The following is a 23,280-nucleotide window of genomic DNA, read 5'->3' as shown; positions in this document are numbered from 1 at the left end:
GCTTCTAACTCCCATTTACTTAAAATAAAAAACTAATAACAAATAATGTACAGTCACACTGCAATTGTAATGGCCATCTAGCACAAAAATATTTCTCATTGTTTAGCATGAAAGATTGCTTTAATTGAGGCTGTTAGGAGAAAAGGACAAGAAGAGAATTTTAAGAGAAAAAGGGATAAATGAGGCATGATCTGCTGTTGGATAAGAGGTAGAACTTACAAAGTCGATCTTCATTATTCACGGATTCCATATTTGTAAATTCAACTCCTTGCTAAATTTATTTATAACCCCAAAGTCAATACTCGAAGCAGTTTCACAGTCATTCATAGACATGCAGAGTGGCAAAAATGAGTCACCCTACATGCATGTTCCCAGCTGAGATGGAACAAGACAGTGGTCTGCCTTCTTATTTCAGCTCTCATACATAAAAAGTGTCTCTTTATGGTCCATTTAGTGCCACATTTTTTACATTTTTGTGCTTTTTGTTGGTGATCTCATTGTTTGAAATAGCCCCCAGGGGCAGTGCTGAAGCGTCTGGCGTCCTGAATGCGAGAGGGCTGGGCTGGGCTGTGCCGTGTGGAGGAAACACGAGTGTTCGAGCAGCTTCGTCACGGCGTGAGTCACGTGCCGTGGCCGTGAGTCCAGTGTTAGTGAATCAGCAGTGCATATAACATAAGGTGTCTTTAAACACAGACCCGTAAACAAGGTTACGTATCGATCACTGGATGGAAATGTGGCCAGAGGCCGGCAGGAACCTAACCCCAGAGCCGCGGTTCGTATTCACTGACTCAGTGTTGTCCACAACCTGCAGAACATAACTACTGTGACTACAGAGAGCTTCCTTTCTAGTCAGGTCTTAGATGTGGGGTTTAAGTACCTCTAGTCCAGAAGAATCTTTGGTGTTGAAAGTATAACTCATAATTTTCAAAGTGCTGGCAGTGATTTCCTCCAGTTCTTCCCAGATATTACTGTTCTCTATTTTATTTATGTGTTAAATACTGTGCTGTGCTCCAACAGGAATTATAGTGAAGGTCAATCAATCAGCACAGATGATGTAGGAAGGGGTAAGAGATAAGAAAGAAATGAAGAATGGGTAGCAGCCAGGGGAGTGTTAGGAAGTATTCTCCCATCCCAACCACTTCTAGACCTTTTGTCAGCCCTGGCCAAACTTAGGTAAACCTTCCTTTCAAATGAAAGGGCATGAAAAAAGGGATTATGTGGGTGAGATTTGATCCTAACCTTTTCATACACAAGGGGATGGGTTGTCAATGAATAAGTAATAATAGTGTTTAAGTTGAGAGTCACCTGTTATAGTCAACCCCAGCATAAGGTTAGGTTTGTCGTAGAATCAATGCTAACAGGAATTTGTACATGTGCAGTTATCACGCAGTATCCAAGAAGGAGAAACCTCTGGTAACCTTTGTAAAGTTTTCTAAGAAAAAAAGCCATTTGCAACTTCAGTGACTAGTATATCTGCAGAATTTATTCCCATTCAATGAGAGGACAATCTTGGACTTCTTTCTCTACTTCCAAAATACCCAATTTTAATAGCAAAAGGAGATCACTGTATGGTTTTTCTTGTTACGTATAAGAAATAAGGAAAATCATTTATTTTGGCCTCTGCAAAGCTGAGGAAATATTACATTTTCTTCATTGTAATGCTCATGTGAAGTTATTTTCCTCAAACCAGATTCTACTTCTCTATAATTAGGTAAAACAGCTCCCAGAACTTTCTTGCCTACAGTTCAAAAGTGCTAGGGAAGGAAATTAAATCATTGCACAAGATGGGAAATGAACGAGTTGTGATGCCTAGAAAAATGTGTGATGACTCACAGATAGGAGGAGAAGTTGCATCCACAGCATGAGACTTCGGGGAGTACTAAGGAAAGTGATTTGGATTTAAGGTTTTTATAAAATTTATTTTCTATTTTTTCTGCCTACATGTTAACTCCTAGCTTTGAGAAAACAAAAGCAAAATTCTATAGGATTAGATCAACAGAGCTGTGAATTATATTCTACTCCCCTCCAAGTCATTAAAATGTGGATTGAAAAATATCTGAGGTACGCATCAATGTCAGAGATAGCCGCTGCAAGTATGTATTGTAAAATTTAATCATGAAATCCAGCAACCATTATACAATGTCTTGCTCAAGCGTTAAATACCAAGAATCTTCCTGTTTGAAAATTTGAGTCTTATCAAAAGAACATATACTTTCCCTTTAGCCTTTAATCCTATTCAGTGTGATTAGGAAACTTGGGAGTTTTTTTGTGGAATATGCTTATCATAACTGGAGAAATTACCTACTTTGTTAACTCTAACCTTGGGGAAAAAAACTTTTCACTTCTTTTATTCCCCTTCCCCTACTCTTCCTTCTCAACCCACCCTTACCCCCAAAAGAATGACTAAGGTCATCTTGCATGGTATGTGCATTTAATCAGTATTAAATAATAATAATGTGGTAGCAAGTCACAAAACTTAGGGTCAGAAATGGAGTTAATCAGGTTCTTCTGCTAACTTTAGGGTGCTGAGAGAATTGTAAAATCCCTTTGCTTTAGTTTCCTCATTTATAAAACGGAGGCCACTATACTCACCAATTCTCATAAGGCCACGTGGCTTAAATATACACTTGCTGGCCAAGCAATTTGGATAGATAAATTCCAAACAGGAATGATAAATGATGCTTTATAAAAGTTTGGCAGATTATTGCTGCTAGCTCCTGTTTGTAATTTGTCTTCCCTAGCAAAAATATGACTCCTGTTAAGTATATGGATTTTTAATTTAAATTGGCATATTTCTGGTTTTAAAAAAAAGCCAACCAAATGTTATTTAGGCACATGGTATTTGTAATGGGGAAAAAAAATAGAAAGAGTGTCCTGTCTGGGTCATTTTTTCTCTCTACTGTTGACATCTGTGGCTGCCACCCAGGGGTCTGAGGGCTAGTGAACCTGCTGGTGGTGACCACTGACGAGTGTTGGTTACATTGCTGCAGGGCTCTGTACTTGGGGCCATTTGTGAATTTACCACTTGGTTTATTCTGACAGCGCCTGGTATAGCTTGTAGAGGCTGATTGAGTTCTCATGTGTCACTGATGAGAGACCTGAAGCTTGGGAGAGCAAATGACACGCTGGTGGTCCCAACGCCGATCAGTGGCAAAGAGCAGGGGGCCTCTGGGGCCGACCCAGGGGTCTTCCCACTCCCCAGCTGTTTCCTGGAGCCGCTGCGGTGGGAAGAGCTTGTTGAATTTCCCTCCCTGGAGATCTATAATGTCCTTTCTGCACCTACGGAATAAAGGAAATCCTTCTGTCGCTTTTTGGATTATTTACAACGAGGGCGTGTGCTTTTTTTGAGTTTTGGTTGGGCTTGCTCTGGCTTCGTTTCTGTGTTTGTTGTTTATTTTCTCGGGAGGCAGTTTAATGTGCTTTCCCTCTTGCGGGTTATACAAAGTTATTTGTTCAAGCATTTTTTCTAAATATAATAAAAATTTATTTTATTTTGGAAAATTTAGAAAATACAAAAAACATAAACAATAACAGTAAAATAGGAATCACTTATTACCCAGGGAGAACCACTATTCACATATTAATATACCATCTTTCTTTCTTTGTAAACTATATTAAATATTTGAAATTATAAGGATAAATACGTATATATCCTACTTTTTTCCACATAGCCTTATATTGTATTTTCCAGTGCCATTAAACATTTATTATAAAAGTAGTGTTAATGGCCCCACTAATAATTCATTACATGGATATACTGTATTTATTTAACCTTTCCCCAACTGTTGGACAGTTGTCTCATGTGCTACTAGAAAGGAATGCTGCAGAGTAAAAAAAGCACTGCAGAGTGTGCGTAAGTCCTTGTTTGCATTTCTGATTATGTCCCTAAAATAGATTTCTTAAAGAGAAGGCTCAAACATTGTATTCTAAAAATAGATTCCTAAAAGGAAAACCACAACCACCTTAAGGCTACTGATATCGCCAGGTTGTTTTTCCATATGTGTGAGGGCTCGTCACCCATGCTCAGAAGAGCCCGTGTCACCTCTGCCCAGCATACCCCCTGCACCCACTCTTTCTAGTTATGGTCAGGGATTATGGGTTACTTTCTATTAATACATGGCATGAGCACCATCAAGAAGGTAATTGGGAATTTGCTTAAATTTCACTTTATGAATCTTAAAGCCATATATCTATGCATGTATGTATATATATGTATATTAAAGCCATATAAATTCATGTATGTATACATGTGTATATTAAAGCTATATATACATACATATTTTTTAGATTATCAGTTCTTTGGTATTTCCCACTGTGTTAGGGTTCTCCAGATAGGCACAACCACTAGGAAAAAAAATATATCTATATATTTATGTACGCAGTTGGCAAGCAGAAGACCCAAGAAAGCCAATAGTGTAGTTCTAGTCCAAGAGCTGGCAGGCTCCAGACGCAAGAAGAGCCTGGGTTTCAGTTTCAGTTCAAGGGTAGGAAAAAACTGGTGTCCCAGCTTGAAGGCAATCAGACGGGAGGAAGTCCCTCTTATATGGGGGAGGGTCAGCCTTTTTGTTCTATCCAGACTTTCAACTGATTGTATGAGGTCCACCCACATTAGAGAGTGCAATCTGCTTTACTCAGTCTACCAACTAAAATGGTAAATGTCAAACTCATCCAAAAACACCCTCACAGAAACCCCCAGAATAATATTTGACCAAATATCTGGGCATCCCGTGCCAGATCAAGATGACACATAAAATTAACCATCACACCTACACCAGTGTGCCACCTTGCCTGCCTATTTAACCCAGCCAACAGCTACAGGTGACTATTTGAAATAGCAACAAAAATTTTATTTCTTTACAGCAGTAGCTGTTTCTGGTGGTTTTGCTACTTCTCTGACTGCATATCATTCAGAAACAGAATGCTGACCCTCTGACTTACAAACATGGTGTGTTACAACAAACAGAAACTGGGTTATGTGCTAGTTAAATTCCAAACCAGCTCATAAAATCTCAATCACCTAATATTTCTGAATATGGGAGTAATGATACCGTTCCAACTATAACCAGCCATTTTGTTCTCAGTGTGAAAATGTGTCCATGAGTTCCAAATCAGAGCACAGGCACACAGCCCCCACTACACTCACTCTCTGCCTCACGTAGCTCATCAGGAACCTGAGCCTGGTAGACAGGCAGGGAGAAGATCCTTGAGCCTGAGATGCTCTTTCAAAGTTTCCTGCATTGGTGGGAAATTGGGAATTGCTTTACTTCTGATGTATTTTGGCTCTTCATTCACCCATTCTGTCATTTATTCTTTCCTTCCTTCCTTCCTTCGTTCTTTCCTTCCTTCCTTCCCTCTCTCCCTTCCTTTCTTTTCAACAATACTCTCCATGCCAACTTAAGGAGACTGGGTACATATGAGTGAGTCAGGGAAGTAATTAGAAATGCTTCATTTCTGAGATACTTGCAAGCCATTACTAAATTAGGAGACTTCAAATTCATGGCCTACCTGTTAACTTTGCTAAATGACCCCTAGGTCAGAGTGCCTGATTTCAAGTTTGGTAATAAACATAAGGATTATCCAAAATTCATGAAAAAAAAAAATAGGCAACCATGAAATAGCAGAGTGGATGCTAGACTGCTTAAAAGTTAAGTCAGATAGAAGATATTGTATTTCTAAGTGGGAGGTCTGTGTCAGCCTGTGATTGTGTGACTTAATAACCTGGATACAGAATTTGGTATCAAGATAGCAAAGTCATTTATTCATTCAATGGGTTAGCAAATATTTTTAAGTGCCCATTGTATGCTAGGCACTTGTGAAAAAGCACTGGGTCCTAATGATGTTGTAAGAAAAGAATGTAGAGAGGAGCTATCTATCAGGTGGAGGGAAGTTCTATAAAATGTGCCTTTTAATGCGGTCTTCCCAATGACTGCTTGCCATTAAAGAAGATTGCTCGTGTAAAGAAACTGCGTATGTTTTTGTAGTTTAAAAAATAATGCAGTTTACTGAAGCAGATTGGAGCTTTGTTCCTTGAAACTAATAAAAGAGGCTTATGGGAGTTGGAAAGAAATAAAGAGAATGGCTTTACAATCATTTGTAGATACACAAGTATCTTTAAATGGCCTTTTTACTCTTTTTAATGAAAATATCAAAAAACCTCCACAGTAACGGGTAATTCACCTAGGAACTCATCTTCATTATTTGTGTAATTTTTAATTCTCCAAGCTTTTAGTTTTATGTACATCAAAACCTACTTAAGGGCTCTAAAAAGATACTGAAGAGAATGCCATGTTTACAGCAGAAAATTCTGTTGTCGAATTTGCCATAGTGATCATCGCTTGTAAATCTAAGAAATGAGTCCAATTTATGAACAGACCAGGCTAGAGAAATCAGCATGCCTCATTTGCATACATACGCTCTATTACCATGGATTAGCTATCATCATAGATTGCATTTTCTCCCCAGAGGACAAGATGCATATTTTATGTCACTTTTAAAGTAGAACTTAATAAAAATCATGATGCAGTGTATTCTGAGCTCTTTCAAGTGTCCAGATCCATAAGACCCAAGATCCAAGACTCATCTTGAGGAGACATAACTGATAGATGGAAAAAGGGGTTCAAACCCAAGCTGTCTAACTCCAAGGCTCACATGCTCCAAATATCCTTCCCCTGCCTTGCTTTCTTGAAAAAGAAAATTGTAACACTTTTCATTGGTGAGGCTAGTGATTTCTTGCTTTTACCCTAGTTAGATTGACTATTCCCACCCCATATAACGGCACCTGTTTTCCTCCTGTTGCCTTCGTATTAGAACTTTGCAGCAGGTATTATACATCAGTATTCTCTGTGCCCTGCGATCAAGTCTAGGATGGTGCGGTTTTATGGTGGATTGCTAGCACAGAGATGGCCTTGTGCAGGGTGTGTGTGTGTGTGTGTGTGTGTGTGTGTGTGTGTGTGTGTGTGTGTGTTGGAGCAGATGCTTTTATTTACATTACCAACAAGTCAGGACCTGCAGATATGAGTTGAGACACACCTGAGTAATGATGTTACTTTCTAACATAGAACCGTGTGCTAGAAAGATTCTCAGGGACCAAATTGCTTTTATTAGTTTATTTAAATTGTGCACTTCTCTTTCACCTTGGTTTCTAAGGAAAGGATTTGCTCTTTTTTAGAATGTGTGAAGTCGTCCACTAACAGAGTCACGGAGGATGTTTCCTGCCAGTTCCTTGGTTCAGCAGCTCTCAGTGAGTTCCAGTAAAGTCAGGAAAGAACACTGCCATCCTGCCCAGCCTCCTTGGCATGGGTTCCCAAACCCATTTCCCTCTTCTTGGAGCGGCAACCCCACACTGGTGTGTACAGGGCTATTTAGGAATCTCCCTGGACTCCGCCCTTACATTATTCCTCCTTTCACTGCTTTGCTCTTCTCACTCAATTTCAAACTAAATAGAAATGCAGATGGGCACATGAGCTTCCAGGTTTCCCAAAATACACATTTCTCATGAGTGCTTCCCTCTTGAAGTGTGTGGACAGAGCCGGCATATTATCTCCACATTATCACTGTGTTTTAATGTCTAACTGACAGAAGCCTGTCAGTAAAACAAGGTGATAATGGGCAGAAAATGCCCCTGCTCTTAGAGGACAATAAAGAAAGACCAGGATTCCTGTCAGTCTCAGAGACACTGGCCAGCCGTTGCTAAGGAAGGCTTACAAATGCCTCTGTGGGGAATACCTATGGCCCGCCTAAATGTTTGCACCCTCATTAGTGAGAAGAAGGAAAGGGAGCCGTTCCCTACGTGTGCAGAGTGTGCAAATCCTTGCCCCAGTGGAAGCTTGCCCAGCGTGTGACTGTGTCACCATCACGGGTGCTGGAACGGGGAGTGGCCCTGCCAGGTGGCACCTGCGGGCTTCACTGGGTGGGAATGGCTTCCTGCTGGATCACAGGCAGAGACCAGGCAGTGCAGGCACCGTGACTGCAACTGGTCAATCTGCAGGGGCATCAGTTCTGCTAACTCCCTCCCACTGGCTTCAGGCGCCTTCAGATGTATCTAATAAATAGTATGAACTGGAGGTCTAAAGGGGGCAAGTGACACTAAGTGATTTGGGCAGCAAGAAGCAAAAGGTTATGTTTTAGAATTGTTATCACTTTTCCTAAGGGATCAGTAAATGCAGAAGGGCTCTGTCTGCAAGGAGTGTGGGGCCTAAGGAAAGATTTTATCAACCATACGGAGAAGAGTCTTAGATAGGAAAGCAGGTGAGAGAGCAGCACCTGGCCTTCCTACTAAGAGCTGCAAGATGGCAGGGACCATGCCCTCAGCTTAGTTTGTGTCCCTTTAAGTCACAAATCCAGATCTTCTCTATACTCAAGAAGGTGGATTTGTTACGGGGTAGTAGTTTGGGTTTTTTTTTTTTTTCTTTGTAAGTTCATTAAAGACAAGTGGACCTTTAAGAATAATATAAACAACAATAAACACAACTCAGTTACTCTAGGATGTAACTAAGGCCCCAATTCCTTACTCTGAAGATTGGCATCATGGAAAAAATTAAGCAGTGATCATGACATTTTTGTGTAAAATGTATTTCAGGATAACCAGATTGCAGTGGCTGATGAAGGAAAGATCTTCTTTACAAAGAAGATCCAAAAAGAATTCCAGCTACTAAACGTGGGAGGGAAGTTAGAATTGGAAAAGCGTAATTGGATAGCCTCCAAATGAAATATCTGATTCCGGCAACTGTTATCAATGGATATAATCACTAACCTTTAGCAATGTAAATATGGAGCTTCCCTGAACCCACTAAAAGTGGGGACAGCCATACATTATTTGCCCACTGCTGTGATGCACCAAGAAGTGCACACCACCACCTATGAGCTCGCATCGCCTGAGAGCTGAACCTGAAATTAACCAAGCCGAGCCGTACAAATACGGGGGATAGAGGAACAAGTTCAATGATGCCACAAGAAGACAGGCAAATTGAGAACGTGGATATCGGGACAGGGCTCCCTATCTGAATTTCTTCAACAGACAGTGGCGTGGGGAAAGAAGGGAGGGGGCTGAACGTGAGTAAGAGGGACGTAGATACGTGACATCCAAGTGTGATGTGAGCAGCTTGTTTGGATCACTGAGACAAACCAGCCGTGAGAGAGTTTTCAAGACACTGGGGAAATTTAAATATGGTCTGGGTAGCAGATGGTACCAAGGGGTTAAGTTTGTTGGGTATAATTATGGCTTTGTGGTCTTATAAGAAATGTCCATATTTTTAGAAATTCACACTGAAGGATGTGGAGGTGAAGTGACATGATTTCTGGGATTTGCGTAATCTTAATAAAAAGGAAGGATAGGTGAAACAAGTGTGGCATGATCTTGATTAATTTTTAGATCTTGATTAATTTTTAGATTGGGATGATGAGGTGTATGTGGGTTTACCATAATGTTCTATTTGTTTGACATTTTTCATAATAAAAATAATAAGGAGAAGAATAACAACTCTCTCTCAGGGATGGTAGCTCAGGTCTGTTACATCTAGGCCAGATAGCTCTGGCTAGAAAAATGCTCATTATCTGATGATTCAAAATGTTTATGTTTTTTCCTTAATTTTTTTGAGATTTCCTTTATTTTTTAAAAAATCTATTTTTTAGGATTTTTTGGTTAGTCACTAGAAATCAATTTCATTGCCTTGTATCAGGCAATTGGAGCAGAATTTGGGAAACAAATAGTCTCCAGTGTTAGAGTTACTGCTGATCTTAGCTGGAATAACTTGCTTTCTTCAGCATCTGCAGTGGTTGGCCTCAGGGGACTTATCTGGCTACATGTGTTTTTCACATTTATTAGTGAAATTGGAGATAGAAGAATAAAACAGAGTCCCCAGGAACATTGTGTTAATTTGTGACACGCTAGACATTTTTTAGCCCGTAAAGCAAATGAATGGGCTCCATGGGGGTATAACTGTTATTTTCACCCTAAAGGCAGTAAAGACTCACTGTATTTATTAAGCACTTAGAAAATGGAAAATGAATAGTGCTGTGAAAATAGAAAAATACACTCTCACTACTGCTATTAATAGTGTAATTTTTTTGTCTGTTCTAAAGGAAAACTACCATCAGATGAAAATTTAAAAGGGTAGACCTCTGTATATTATTTAGTTGTTTTGTCTTAGAAAGTAGTTTAATTCAGTGTCAACATAAAGTTGTTTTTGTTTCCATCGAACAGGCTGAATCAAGTTAAGGAACCTCACCCATTATTTTTGGCAGAGCTGGGTGTACAAACAGATGAACAGACCAGATATTTGATTCAGGACCTTCCTTCTGAGTGGCTGAGGGGCGTGTGAGGACGTTCTGGTGGGAGGACAGCCCTCTCTGTAAGCTGACACTCTGGGGCCTAACGGGCTTTAAACGCTTGGCTTCCCGGGAGCACTGGGGAAGCACACTCGTCCTCCCACTGGACAAGTCCAGGTGCAGCCGACCTTCCGACAGGTGGGGCTGCGTAGGGGGGCGCTGGGTACCGAGGTGCAGGAGCTGGTGCGGCCGCCCGGGTCAGGGGCATGTGGTCCAGGCCCAGGCAGGCAGGTCCTGCCACGGGAGCAAGTGCGGCAAGCAGCATGTGCTCCAGCTAGAAAAAATAATGCCTTGGAGGCTCCTTTGAAGAGGTAAAGTGCTTTGCATCGAGCTAAGTAGAAAGTGAGTATCATAACCAAGAAAGAAGCCCTGTTCTCCAATTTTGTGGTCCACAAGAATCTAGGATATAAACTGAAGAGATGAAGTGATAAAGGGATCTCCATTATCTTGGTCCTTGGCTACGTGTTACTTTATACTTGCGCTTGTTTGTATCTTGATTATTTAAAACACTAGAACCAGTTTAAAGAACTAATAAAAAACAATCTCTGGTTTTTGTTTGCAGGCGTGAGCGTGGAGGTTGGAGAGGGAAGCAGTGTCTAAGGCTGAGAAAAGTAATTCCAAGGGGCGTTTCTGTGATTTTTACCTATGTTTACACAAGACTGTCACATCAGATGTCAGTAGTTCTGCCCTAGGAGATCTTTGCTTGCGAAGATGGGAAGGGACCGAGAAGGACTGCAGGGAAGGGTGGGCTAGGAAAGGGGCCTAGGGTGGGACCCAGAAGGCCTCTGCCTGCATCAGTGTTGCGAGATGACCCCATTACACTACGGACCCAAGCACTGCCCGTTACCAAGAGCCCTCCCTGTGCCAGGTGCACACCTACCTCAGGCCCTCAGCGTCAGGGGAGAAACTGAGGCTCCTGTCGATAAGCAGCTGGGCGGTGGTTCAAAGCCAGGGCTCCCTGATCCAGAACCAGGGCTCTGTCTCCTCAACCCCAAGGCTCCCAGAGAGCCCCTGACTCAAAAGCTAAAGACGTAAAAAGCACGAAGGAAAACCCAGAGACCCAGACAGGCTTGTGCCTCTAGATGATGTATGGAAGAACAGTGGGTGTTTTGAGGATTTAGGGTAGTATGGAGCATATGATGGGAGGTCCAGGGCTGAGGTTCAGAATCCAACGAGGTTTAGTCTTCACTCTGCACTTGCCTTAACCCTCCTTGACAAGCCAAATGAGCTTGGTCATTCTTGTATGTAATGCAGCCAAATGTCCTGGGGGTCCCTGAGGGACTGAAAGAGCTGTAGGGGACACAGGGAGGCCCAGGCTGCCTGGGCCTGGTGGAATGCGGAGCTCAGACCCTGCTCTGTGAAGGGACAAGACTGCAGCTTCTCTGTGGTCTGGGTGAAATGAGGAAGAGGAAAGGCACAAGGAATCCTGGCTTAAAATAAGCCAACAGCTGGCTTTATTCTAGACTTTGGGAGGCTCAGGTTACAAATTAGCACACCTGTGTAGCTAACCCTGGGTTGCTTATGCAGAGCAAGGTGAGGTACAACTTGGAAATGAATCCCACATCAACTTCTTTAATGGTAGGCATTCGCTTGGATGCAGATAGAAAGTGCGTATGAGCCTAATGACAAATTGGGAACTTCCGGTGCTTAGGGTGTATTTAGTTCTCATTGTGGCTGAGGTGCTTTTCTCTTGTGTTGGCAGATATCCTGGCCGGTGCACACTGGACAGGTGGCTGTTTGATTGGCACTGGGCACACTGAGTACCATTTGAAGAGTACACTTTTTTCACCTCTAACATCCCATGAATGTCTTATCTTGTTTTGCCTGCTCCCCTCAAATTTTTAACTTGATGTTTGAACTTTTCTGACGTGCCCTGCTTGTTCCCAAGCCTGGAACTCATCTTGCAGCGCCCCCCCAGCTCAGCGGGCTCCACGGTGCAGGAGCCAGTGTTATCTATACGTGCGATTCAGCTGCTGCTGTGTCTGAACACCCAGGGTTGTTGTGGGATTTTTAATTGCCATTTTCATCTATATAATTAAAATTAAATGAAAAAATGGATAGCCTCCAAAATCGGAATTAATTTCATGAGTACTTCTTGAGGGGAAAAATATGTGCAAATATGATAATTGTTACTTGATTTGCCTCCAGCAGAATTGGAGGATTTTACCTGGCTGAAGAGAAAATACAGTAATTTTAAATAAATTTTAAAAAAAGAGAGATTTGTCTGATACTTCTTGTGACTGAGAATCAGAATTAATAACATGGATGAGAAATAATGAATAACCCTGAACATAACTTTAAAACAGTGCCCTGGGGGTGTGTCGTGGTCCCTCTCCAGACCCCACTTGCCCTGCGCTGTCCAGCTCTTCTGCTCCGTGTGGTCCATCCTTGGTGTTCACACGTTCCTCAGGAAATGCCATCAAACCCTCATCCGTGCTTGGAAACGGGCGTTTCACCTGCTCACTGCTTAACTGTGCTCTGTAGTGTGACAGTGAGCACCTCGTAGAAAATAATGAGACAACAAAAAGGGAAGTATTTTTAAAAATTCATTGAGCCAGCCAGCGTCTCTGCAGACTCATCTGCGCCTGATGGACATGTTTATAAAGACCGGAATGGTCACTTTGTTTGGAATGACAAAGTCTGTGTGCTACATAACGAGGTCAGTGAAGCATCCAGAGAAGAAATGTGTAATTTGGTAGCGTGGGTCTGTAAGCACAGCCCTGCCGTGGCTATTTAAGTTTAATGAAGCAGCTACTTTGCCACTACACACTCTTAGTGAATAGCCTCCTTGGCGTGTTTTTGAAGACTTAAATGTTGCTGGTAATCATGTCCCAGCAATCTCCTTGGAGAGCCTTTGTGTCCTGTTCTCAGAAGAAATATGCCACTTTTACATGTTAATGGTTTTGAAATTAGTCATTTGCTCTGTTTTCATTGGTAAGGAAGGTCACTGTGTGATTTCCTGCCTTCTCTCATTTTCTCTGAGCATTCAGGATACTCTAAGTCAGTTCATCAGCCATGGAGTGTACTGTCTGGTTCTCACGTGCCTGAAAAGCCAGGGAAATGTTCTATCATAGCATTTCTATTCTCAGAGACTGTTCTTACAATTCAAAGTCTGAAAATCTAACACAGAGGGGAAAGTTCCTGGACAGGCTATTATTGCTATTTTTCCCATTTCAGTCGCCGACCGACTTGTCTTTCCTATTCACTGGTCTCATTAGAAGAGACTGCTCCGTGGGCGCGCAGCTCCTCGAAGAGTGCTCAGGGACACTTTAGAGATCCTTTTAGAAGCAGATTCACTCATGTAAAACTAAGATCAGGCTTCTGAATCCCGGCCCAGTGTTAATGATGTGGAACTCTGCGGGAGCAGAAGGACGGCTCGCGGTCCAGGGTGCCGCAGGGCCGTTCCCCCAGGTCTAGGCCATCACCAGGTGGTTTCCCCTGGGTTAGCAAGGGCAGGATTGGTAGTGAAAGATGCCAGGTCCTCATGGTTCTGCAACCCTGGAAAAAGTCTGGAGAATGCTCTAGACTATTTAGTGGCCTCTACTTTTCCTTGGGAAATGTAAAGTAGGATTTCAGCTGGCTGGACCCTGCACCACCAGACACTTTTTCATAATATCTAGGAAGTTCTCAAAAAATTTTTTTTTTTTTTTTAAATGTGTTTGGGCCAGGCACAGTGGCTTACACCCACAATCCTAGCACTTTGGAAGGCTGAGGTGCAAGGATTGCTTGAGGCCAGGAGTTAGAGGCCAGTCTGAGCAAGAGCAAGACCCTGTCTGTACAAAAAAATAGAAATGGCGCGTGCCTGTAGTCCCAGCTACTCAGGAGGCTGAGGCAGGAGGATCGCTTGAGTCTAGGAGTTTGAGGTTGCAGTGAGCTATGATGATGCCACTGTACTTTAGCTGGGGCAGCAGAGTGAGACCCTGTCTTAAATAAATAAATAAGTGAATGAATGTGTTTGAATGGATGGAAGAATGAATAAGTGAATTTGCTTCCTCTATTTGCTTTGTTGACCAACTCTGGTTGTGGAGGTGACTCGGGATCCTTCCAGTAAATACTGGGACCTGAGGAGCCCACCTCTTGTTTTTGTTTTTAATTGTTTTTTATTGTGATAAGAACACTTAACATATCTACCCTCTTAACAAATTTTTAGGTGTACAATACATTATTGTTGACTGTAAGTACAATGTCATAGAGCAGATCTCTGGAACTTATTCATCGTGCTTAACTGAAACTTTACACCTGTTGATAAGTAACTCCCCATTGCTTTTGGGAATCATTTATATAGTTTGTTATTACTCCTCAAAATCTCTGGAATTGGGTGTTAAGGTTGAAGTTGGAGACCCAGTTGTGCTCCAGACTGCCCCCCAAGCTCAGGCCTGCCGACACCACTGCCCAGGCCTGCCGACACCACTGCCCAGGCAGCTCACACGAGCAGGTCGTGCCAGCCTGCACTCATATCCTATGCCCTTGTTTTCACCTTTCAACCTTGGGGGTCATTTTTACACCCAACAGAGGTACCAAAGTAACAGATTTCTCTCCCTTCTCGACTGGCATCTAAGAGACTAACATTGACTTGGCGTTGAAAATGCAGTTCTGATACAAGTAGGCCTGAGAAGTGACTTGGGAGTGGTTTGTGTTTTACTTTCTAGTGTATTTATCACCTGCTGGATTAGTTAAGATAATGGTAGCTGCTGTGACAAATAGGCTCGAGTATCTCCAACATCATAGCATTTTTATCGTATATCTTTAGTAAGGATTTTCATGGAGGAATGAAACCTGTGCTCCAGATCTGAAGGAGATGGGGCCGGGGACAATGAGAGGAGGGCATGCACACACAAGGTGCCCCCGGGCTCCCTAGCGGAGAGAGGTGGAGTGGCACAGAGTTCATGTTAGAGTTCAAGTGTGATAGCAAAGGGGCAGCGTGGCAGAGGTTGACAGACATGGGGAAAGACGGTTTTAAAAGACAGAAATGAGATGCAGCTCAGGCTAGAAAAAGAGCAGGAATGAAGGTTAATGTAGTAATAAAATTTGGACTTATCTGTGCACGGAACGCTCCAACTTACAAAGTGGAGTGCACTCACATGTGTTGTCTTGTTTTAGGCCTCACAAAAAGACAGATGAGATGGCTCAAGAAGTATTAGTACCCTAATTTCAAATATTCAGGAAATCTCAGGAGAGTTTGGGAGGCTGAGTGATTTATCCTGGTGAGCAGGGAGCCAGGGTGCAGGTGTTGGTGTTGTGCCTCCACAAACAGAGCCCTTTCCCCAGCTGCATGATCCTCAGGGAGATGGGGGTGCGGGACGTTGTGCTACTGAGTTAAGGGGGCTGCAGAGGTGAGCAGAGCGTGCTCTTCCCTTCCCCACATCCTGTGGCTGCATCCTCAGCGTGCCAGCCCTGTTCCCATGGAAATCACTTACCAGTGGCAGCCTGTTCCAGAACGCAGCAACGCGTAGCTGCAGGCTGATTGGGTCTCCTGCTTCTGTGAAACCTGTCCTTTGCAGAGGTCACAGTTTAACAGACAAGCCTTTTTATTTTAACAATTCTCTAATCAGGCTTTCATTTATTTTGCCACCCCCTCCGTTTCACCGTCTCCGTCTCGTCCACCTACTCCCGCTCTTCCCACTGTGTGCAGCTGAGTTTGGCCAGTGCCAAATCATGTATTATTCTCAGCCCGAGAAAGAAATTGTACAAGGTTTTGAGCCTGGCCAACAAAGGACCTGTCCTACCAGTGCTGTTTGAGGTTTCAGGTTCACATATACACCGCTCCCTCCCAGCGTTATGTTTTTGCCCTGAGAAATCACCTAGAGAAGAATTCTTCGGTGGACTAGGAATTACTCTCCACAAGCCCAGTGCACCGGCATTGATAAGAAAGCAGTCGAATGGTGCTTGAAATTTTGCAGAAAGATCAGTGGAACACCAGTGCTAGGCGGCAAACTGACAGCTCAGCTCTTTCTAGCATCCACGGCAACAGCCTGCTGTTTTCCCAGGTGGCTCTGAATGAGACAGGAAAATGCAGTGGGCCATTTGTCACTGCCCCAGGTGCAACATATGCATGCCAATTGGTGCATGTAGCCCCCGAGGCCCACTCCTGCCTGCACTGCAGCCTCTGGGCTTGCCTTTCACTGAGATCAGGGCAGAATGTGCTCCCTTTCCTCCTCCTACACCTGAGTAGGTGGTTAGATCCACTCTTCTGGGATTGGAACCAACTCAGCCATCCCTACCATGATCGAAGGTGCTCATGCTGTATGTAATCCCTCCCACCCCATTTTTAATTCAAGGCCATGGTCTTTTAGAGCTGTTGGGATTCATCTGGCATGCCAGTCGTAGTATCTTACGGTTGTTCTGGTGTGTGGTATACAGCAGACACGCTGGCACATTCTTCAGGGAGTGTTAGACTGGAATACCATTTCAGTGAGGTCCTACGTTGAGTGAAGGCTTAGAGGATCTTGGATGCAGGATTCTGCAGAGATGTCCCAAGAGAAAGAACTAGGGCTTGTTCCTAGGGGAAGGCAAGGTAGAGCCTTCTGTGCCTTTTGTGTCTTCATGCTGAACTCAGTGCCCAGTGTCCACTGCAAATGGAATAAACTGATCAGGTATCAGATAATGTCCCTTTTGCCCGTGAAAAAAAGAAATGAAATGAAGTATATTATCCAGAAGTGAAATTACATATATAAAATGAGTTTAAGGGAAATTCTGCCTCAAGAGTATTTTTAAGGGCATTTTATTGTGGATTTAGGTCATTCATTTAGAACTACTTCCTTTGATGAGAACTTAATGTGGGTTACAGGTGAGTGAACTTAGGGACGTCACATGCCGGGTGACAGGCAGTTCACTAAGGGCAGCCTAGCTACTGACATCCCTGGTCCCGTCACACACTCTGTGCACCCCCGCTTCACCTCCTTCCAGTTCCGTCAAGTGTAGGGAGGGAGCATTTGGCACTCCGAGCTGGAGTTATGCAAAGCCCGAAAATAGACTCTCAGAGTGCACCCAGACATAATGATTCCACGTGGCAAGAAGGTCGCTGTGTCTGCTTTTCCTGCCAACACACCCCTGGCTCTTAATCTGTGGCTGCCTTGTGAAGCGAGAGAGCTGGGCCAGGAAGTTACACTTTGTGACTGTGAGGCATTATGAGAATTTAAAATCACGTCAATGGGATTTTGTAAGGGCAGGCCAGCGGAGGGGAGTTATACACGCTTTTAGAAGGGGATAGTCTTTTAACATCCTTTTGTTCTCTGGCCTTAGAGATACAATTAATTCAGTTAAAAAAAGAAAAAAAACTATCTGGCCCCAGCTACCAATCAACTCCACCCTGCCAACTCTTTCAAAAATTAAAAAGACATCTACCCCAAAAAATTTACTGTGGTTATCCGGATGGTGGGATTATGAGTGAGTTTTATTGTTTTCTTTGTGCTTTTCTGTACTTTTGATAACATGCTATATACTTCTTGCTGTTGCAGTATTTCTTTTAAAAGCAATAAATCCTGTTTAAACAGCAAAACCACACCCCACACCAGCTAACTGTCTGATTGTGTTCCCTGAATGCCCAGTGTTAAGGTCATGAGAATGGCATGGAAGGGCCTGGTGTCCGCAGCCCTCTCCCCACCACGGGTCGAAGCCTGCTGGGCACGGGCAGACAGACCCTGAGAGGACTCGAGCCAGCCCACGAGGGTGGGAAGGGAGGCTGCTGGCACGAGGCCACCCAGACGCTTCGGTAGCAAGGAGGGGATGGCAGTCACGTCCAGTTGTCTCCGACAGTCAGGCCTGCTTGACGTGTGCTTGTCGGGAGGGAAACTGTCAGCTCAAGTTCATCTGGAAACACTGTGTTCTCGCCTAGGGAACGTCCGGTGGGTGCACAATATTCTGGAAGTTGGGAAGATCCTGCTTTCCAGACCTATAGGGATCAAGAAAAATGTAATAAGTAGAGACAAATATCTGGGAGAAAACAACCCTTTGAGGAATTCTAGAAACCTCCTTAGGGTTGGGGGTTGGGGGGAGGGCGAGATTTTCATTTATTTAGTCTTGAGGCCTTGGCCACCCACACTGGCTATTGAAGCGAGCTCAGTCCGTCAGCCGATCCGGCCGTGTCGGGCTCAGGAGCTCGAGCTGGCCGGGCTGGCAGAACTGCGCATGGCCCGAGGAACTGTGTCATCTCACCTTTGGACAGAATCCTCCTGCAGGTTTTTGTAAAAGCCTCTATTTCTTATGCATCACACCCTGACTTCTTATTGAATACAGTGGGGTTCCTCACTCTGGTGGGTTTGAGTGCTTTGAATGTGAGGTCACGACCAAGCCTGCACCATACCGACCAGGAACATAATTCCTCGAAGTTTATGTGGTAGACCACGTGTCAGGGAGGAAAGGCCCTTACTGTTGATGGATTATTTTTCACTGGTGAGAGAGGTCTCATTTATCACTTTCTTATGTTCGCCTGTGTGTTTCCCTGTGGTGATGCACGTGCCCCTGGAGTTTAGCTAGTACACAGACAAAAATATCAATGCTAATGTATTTATTTTAATGTCCATTAGACAAAAAGGGAGACGAGGTCATCATATTCATCATCTCATGAATAACTTTGTTTACAACAAAGCTAAAATAGGTTAAGTTTTTAAAGGAAGTTAATTTTCAAGACATACTAAGTAGAAAATTGTATTACAGGGCGCAGGTATAGCAGAAGTCAGAAAGCTGTACAGTAGTTGAATGATTCATGTTTAGCAAACATTGTCCCAGAACGTGCTACTTGGCCAAATTCATTTTTTCCCTTCTTTCTCTCTTTTTTTAGCCTTAGTATCTCAGAAGGATGCTGCATGGAGAATAAATTGCTTACCAGAAAAAATAGTTGCAAACAGTTTTAATAATGATTCTAGTAACTTTCAGAGTGTCAACAGAGACATACTGCTCCTCTGCCCAGAGCGGGCGGACTGCTTATCCTCTCTTCCGACCCAGGCCTCGGAGCCATCTTTCCTGCGCCTCTCGGAAAGCAGGGCTCCTAACTGTTTATACACTCTGACGTGCCTGCTGTCTTGTTCACAACCACAGCCGCTCTTTCCTGTGGACTCTGCGTGTGTGTATGTGTGTGTGTGTGCGCGCGCGCACGTGCACACTTGTATTAAATGGTAACAAGATAGTGTGCCGTGTCTAGGCCACCCCTGTTATTTATATTAAATAATGACATGATGATGTTGGTGGCCCGCAATTCTCCATTTCGATTAACCACCCTGCCCAAGTAACTGTTTTCTGATCTCTCTTAGATGGAAATCCTGTATGAATGTGGAAGCCATTAGCAGAGTAATTGCTGTCTGTTACCATGACAACCAGCCGCTGCAGTCACCTGCCCGAAGTCCTGCCAGACTGCACCAGCTCGGCTGCGCCCGTGGGGAAGGCGGTGGAGGACTGTGGCAGCCTGGGGAACGGGCAGCCGCAGTATGTCATGCAAGTTTCAGCCAAGGACGGGCAGCTGCTGTCCACAGTAGTGCGGACTCTTGCCACCCAGAGGTAGTACCACAGTTAAAATAAATGAATCTGTAACTGATCCAGAGAACTCTCTGCCAGATGGAAAATGCTAACGGGAATGTAATTAGTGCTCAGGTCTTTGTGTCAGGGGCTAGGAGGTGCTAGGGGAAAAACCAGCTACAGGAGTTCTGTCATCGCTGCTTCTATAGCAATAGGATGTAAAGCTGAAATTCGCCTTGCTGAGTTTTCCCCTTAAAGTCACACTTGCAGAGAGCCAGGAGGGGAAGGATCCCGCAAGACACGGGGCTGCGTGCTTTATGTTTGTTATTTCGACATTGCTATGGTAATCGCGCTCTTCTGGTCTCCAGGAACTAACAGAGGTAGCCCCATTAGAATAGAGTGAAGAAGGCACCTAAAGTGATTAGATTTGCGAGCAAAACTTTGGAAGTGACCTTCCTGGTGTGCCTGCTGGCTGGCACGACCCGATGGAAGCACCGTCAGGGCTGCTTCCCAGGTGGGTCTCTTCTCACCCTGTAAGGGCCTCTTCTGTCGCCCCCTCCTTCAGCCGCCATGGCCCCCACTCCTGACCCACGACACACACCCTGCTCCACGAAGTGCTGCTGTTAAAGCCTTCTGTGCCTTCCGGGGGGCGAACCAGAGCACGAGTGAAGGCCCTGAACAGCTCGGAGGGTGCTGTCCCGGCCGGCAGGTCGCCTGCTCCGTGCTGCTGCTGTCCCGAGGCAGAGCGGGGGCTGGGGCTGCCGGGCTGATGGGTGCCCCTGGGCTTCTCCAGCTTTTTTTCAGAGCGGGGAAGTGGGACTTCTGACCCATGAATGTGAAATGCGTGTCAACTCTGGACTTGCCCCCAGGGTTAGCGCTGCCCGGGTCTGAGTGACCGACCCCCCGCTGGTCAGACACAGGCCCGCAGACGCGTGTGCCCATGGCGGGACTCCCGCCAGCACCGCAGCCTGGACGTGGTGGCCCTGGGACGCGGAATCACACTCCCATCCTGTTGTGAACACTGCCCATAAGCCTTCTGTTTACAATCTGTGCAGCTATTATTGCAAAGGAAAGAAATAGAAAAGCATTTAATATATAATTTTTCTCGTCCTGGAGAGCATCTAACAAGCGGACAGGACTCAACACGAGGAGGCCGTGAGCATCCTTGTTGCTCTGTGAGCTGAGACGGGGGCACTGGAGCCATCAGCAGCTGTCAGACAGCTCGTCTGCTCAGGAGGAGCAGGCTACGGGCGGCATGGCTGAAACCCGAAAGCCAGTGCGTGTTTGTGTGTGTGTGTGTGTGTGTGTGTGTGTATGTGTCCCTCTGTCGGGCATTTGTACCAGCTCTCCCACCGCACGATAACGTAAACCAGAAGGTTTCAGAGTTCCACAGGCCCCACGTGAATGAAGGAAGCCAGGGATCATGAGAGAAAAAAGTCACCTCTGTCAACTTTCTTTTCCCGCCCCTGAGCGCAAGCAGGTCTTTCTGGCGAGTGGGAGAGGGTCCTTCCCTCTTCTAGTCCCCTCGTGGCCTTCGTTCATCCCCAGGGGAGCAGCAGTGCTTCCACGGCCATTTCCATCTGGACCAAAGGTGGTGTTTAGGGTGTGCTGGGGCGTTGGCCTGGGTCACTGCCATCTTTGGGGGGACCCAGGGAGAGGCAGGGGAGGGTAGGTAAAGAGTCTGGTCACAGGGCTGTCACAGATATGATGACATATTTTAAAATCTAATACCCAGCAAAGAACAGCATAGCAACATAAGATGACGTTGATCAGAGAGGGATGGTTCCCAGACAGGACAGGGTGCCCACGGAGAACTGAGGCCATCTTAGTCCGGCTTTCCATTCGCCACCACTTATGTGATGAGGACCAATTCCTTGGCCTGAGTTTTTCCACAAGTGACAATAGCTAGCGTTAACTGTGCATTTAGTATGTGCTGGTCCCTCTTCTAAGCTTCTAATCTGGACTGTGTTTTCTCATCCTCACAGTCACCAAATGAGGAAGGCACCATGACCATTCTTTGTCCCTGCGTTAGAGATGAGGAGGCTAAGGCACAGGGAGGTGAAGGTACTTGCCCGAAGTCGGCCGGCTGGTGAGGAGCGGAGCTCGGCTTTGAGCCCAGCCAGCGGGAGTCCGGAGCCCGCGGCAGCAACCGCCGACCGTGCGTTGCTCCCCTCGCGAAGTGTGCAGGAGTGGTGCCTCCAGATTAAACGCAGATCTCTGGGCTGAGGCCACCTCGGCAGGACATGCTCATTACTCGCTTTCAGTTTAGTGTCTTTGGCGTCCCAGAGAGCGTCCTGTGAAACCTCCAAGCCCCGTCCACCGCTGGGCTTTGTGCTCTGGCTCAGACTGCAGGTCTCTGTGGCAGCTTCAGGCTTGCTTGTTGGTTACCTGCCCTCCTCTCCTTCTCCCGCCCTATCGGAAAGAGAAATGGAAGGGACCTCTGGGTGTACAAAAGTGTCCTGGCCTGGTCCAAAAGGTGCAATCTGTCATGTCAAAACAATTTCTGTTCTTAATGGTGAAGGATGGCTTTTTATTTTTTGATTAGTTCTTCGCCTGAACTACATCTATATTCAAGACAAAAATAATATATTGCTCATTTTTACTCACTTTGATCCTGGGCCACACCTGGTTACTTTGATACTGGCCACTCCCTATTTCTTTGTATTGTAGAAAGTAGATGGCCCGAGTGCTCTGGAGTGCCCCGGGCCACCTGCCCCTCAGCCACGGTCAAGTGTGGAGCTAAGGGATCTTAAAGCAGCTGCCACTGGGGAGGGACCAAAGGACCAGAGCCAGCGGCCATCCACATGGCAGTGGTTTCCAGCCCAGTGACCAGCAGCTGCCCCCTCCTTCTCTTGCAGCCCCTTCAACGACCGGCCGATGTGCAGGATCTGCCATGAGGGCAGCAGCCAAGAGGACTTGCTCTCTCCATGTGAATGTACAGGGACCTTGGGGACAATTCATCGGAGCTGCCTGGAGCACTGGCTGTCGTCTTCAAATACCAGCTACTGTGAACTCTGCCACTTCAGGTTTGCAGTCGAGCGCAAACCCAGGCCGTTAGTGGAGGTCAGTAAGTGGGGCACGTCCTGAAAACTTAGCTCTAATGAGCAAATGATGTCTGCTTCTATGCCCGGATCACAAACTCTGTACAGCTTCACTGAAGCACGGTAATAGCTCTGTGTGCGTGCGTGTCTGTGTGTGCGTGTGCACGGGCGGGAGAGAGAGAGGCACCCCCACAGACACGGAGAGGAGAGCTCCCCCAGGACCCGGCAGTACAGGCTGACCTCCACAGTGGTGGAGACAGGAAAGTAGAAGAAGAAATCAGTGTAAGGAAAAGGGGCAATTTAGAGACTTGATCTCCGTTTTTCAATCCCTGTAAAGCAGAACAAATAGATCACTTTTCTCTTTGCACACCATCTGCCCAACATGAAGCAACAGGTAAATGAGCATTTGGGTTGCATATCCCTCTGAGAGATCTTCATGAAAAAATACAGCTGTATAGTACAA

At 45.1% G+C, this 23,280-nt stretch overlaps 1 protein-coding gene across 3 annotated transcripts in view; it reads left to right on the top strand.

Annotated features, from left to right (window-relative positions):
• The window catches only part of MARCHF3 (membrane associated ring-CH-type finger 3), a 131,292-nt gene that overhangs the window by 78,784 nt on the left and 29,228 nt on the right, over positions 1-23,280 (top strand). For 2 of the 3 annotated variants that reach the window (XM_045566014.1, XM_045566015.1), the window contains exons 2-3: positions 19,575-19,818; positions 22,635-22,839. In XM_045566014.1, the coding sequence (XP_045421970.1) occupies positions 19,631-19,818; positions 22,635-22,839 (393 nt within the window). In that variant the 5' untranslated portion in view covers positions 19,575-19,630. Of the gene's footprint in view, positions 1-7,312; positions 7,346-19,574; positions 19,819-22,634; positions 22,840-23,280 lie in introns of those variants that run through there. The other variant, XM_045566016.1, reaches the window with a different exon arrangement.

This window comes from Lemur catta, chromosome 12, assembly GCF_020740605.2.
Source record: "Lemur catta isolate mLemCat1 chromosome 12, mLemCat1.pri, whole genome shotgun sequence".
Lineage (NCBI taxonomy): Eukaryota > Metazoa > Chordata > Mammalia > Primates > Lemuridae > Lemur > Lemur catta.
Note: the sequence above shows the minus strand (reverse complement) of the source record. Positions and strands in the feature narration are given on the sequence as shown.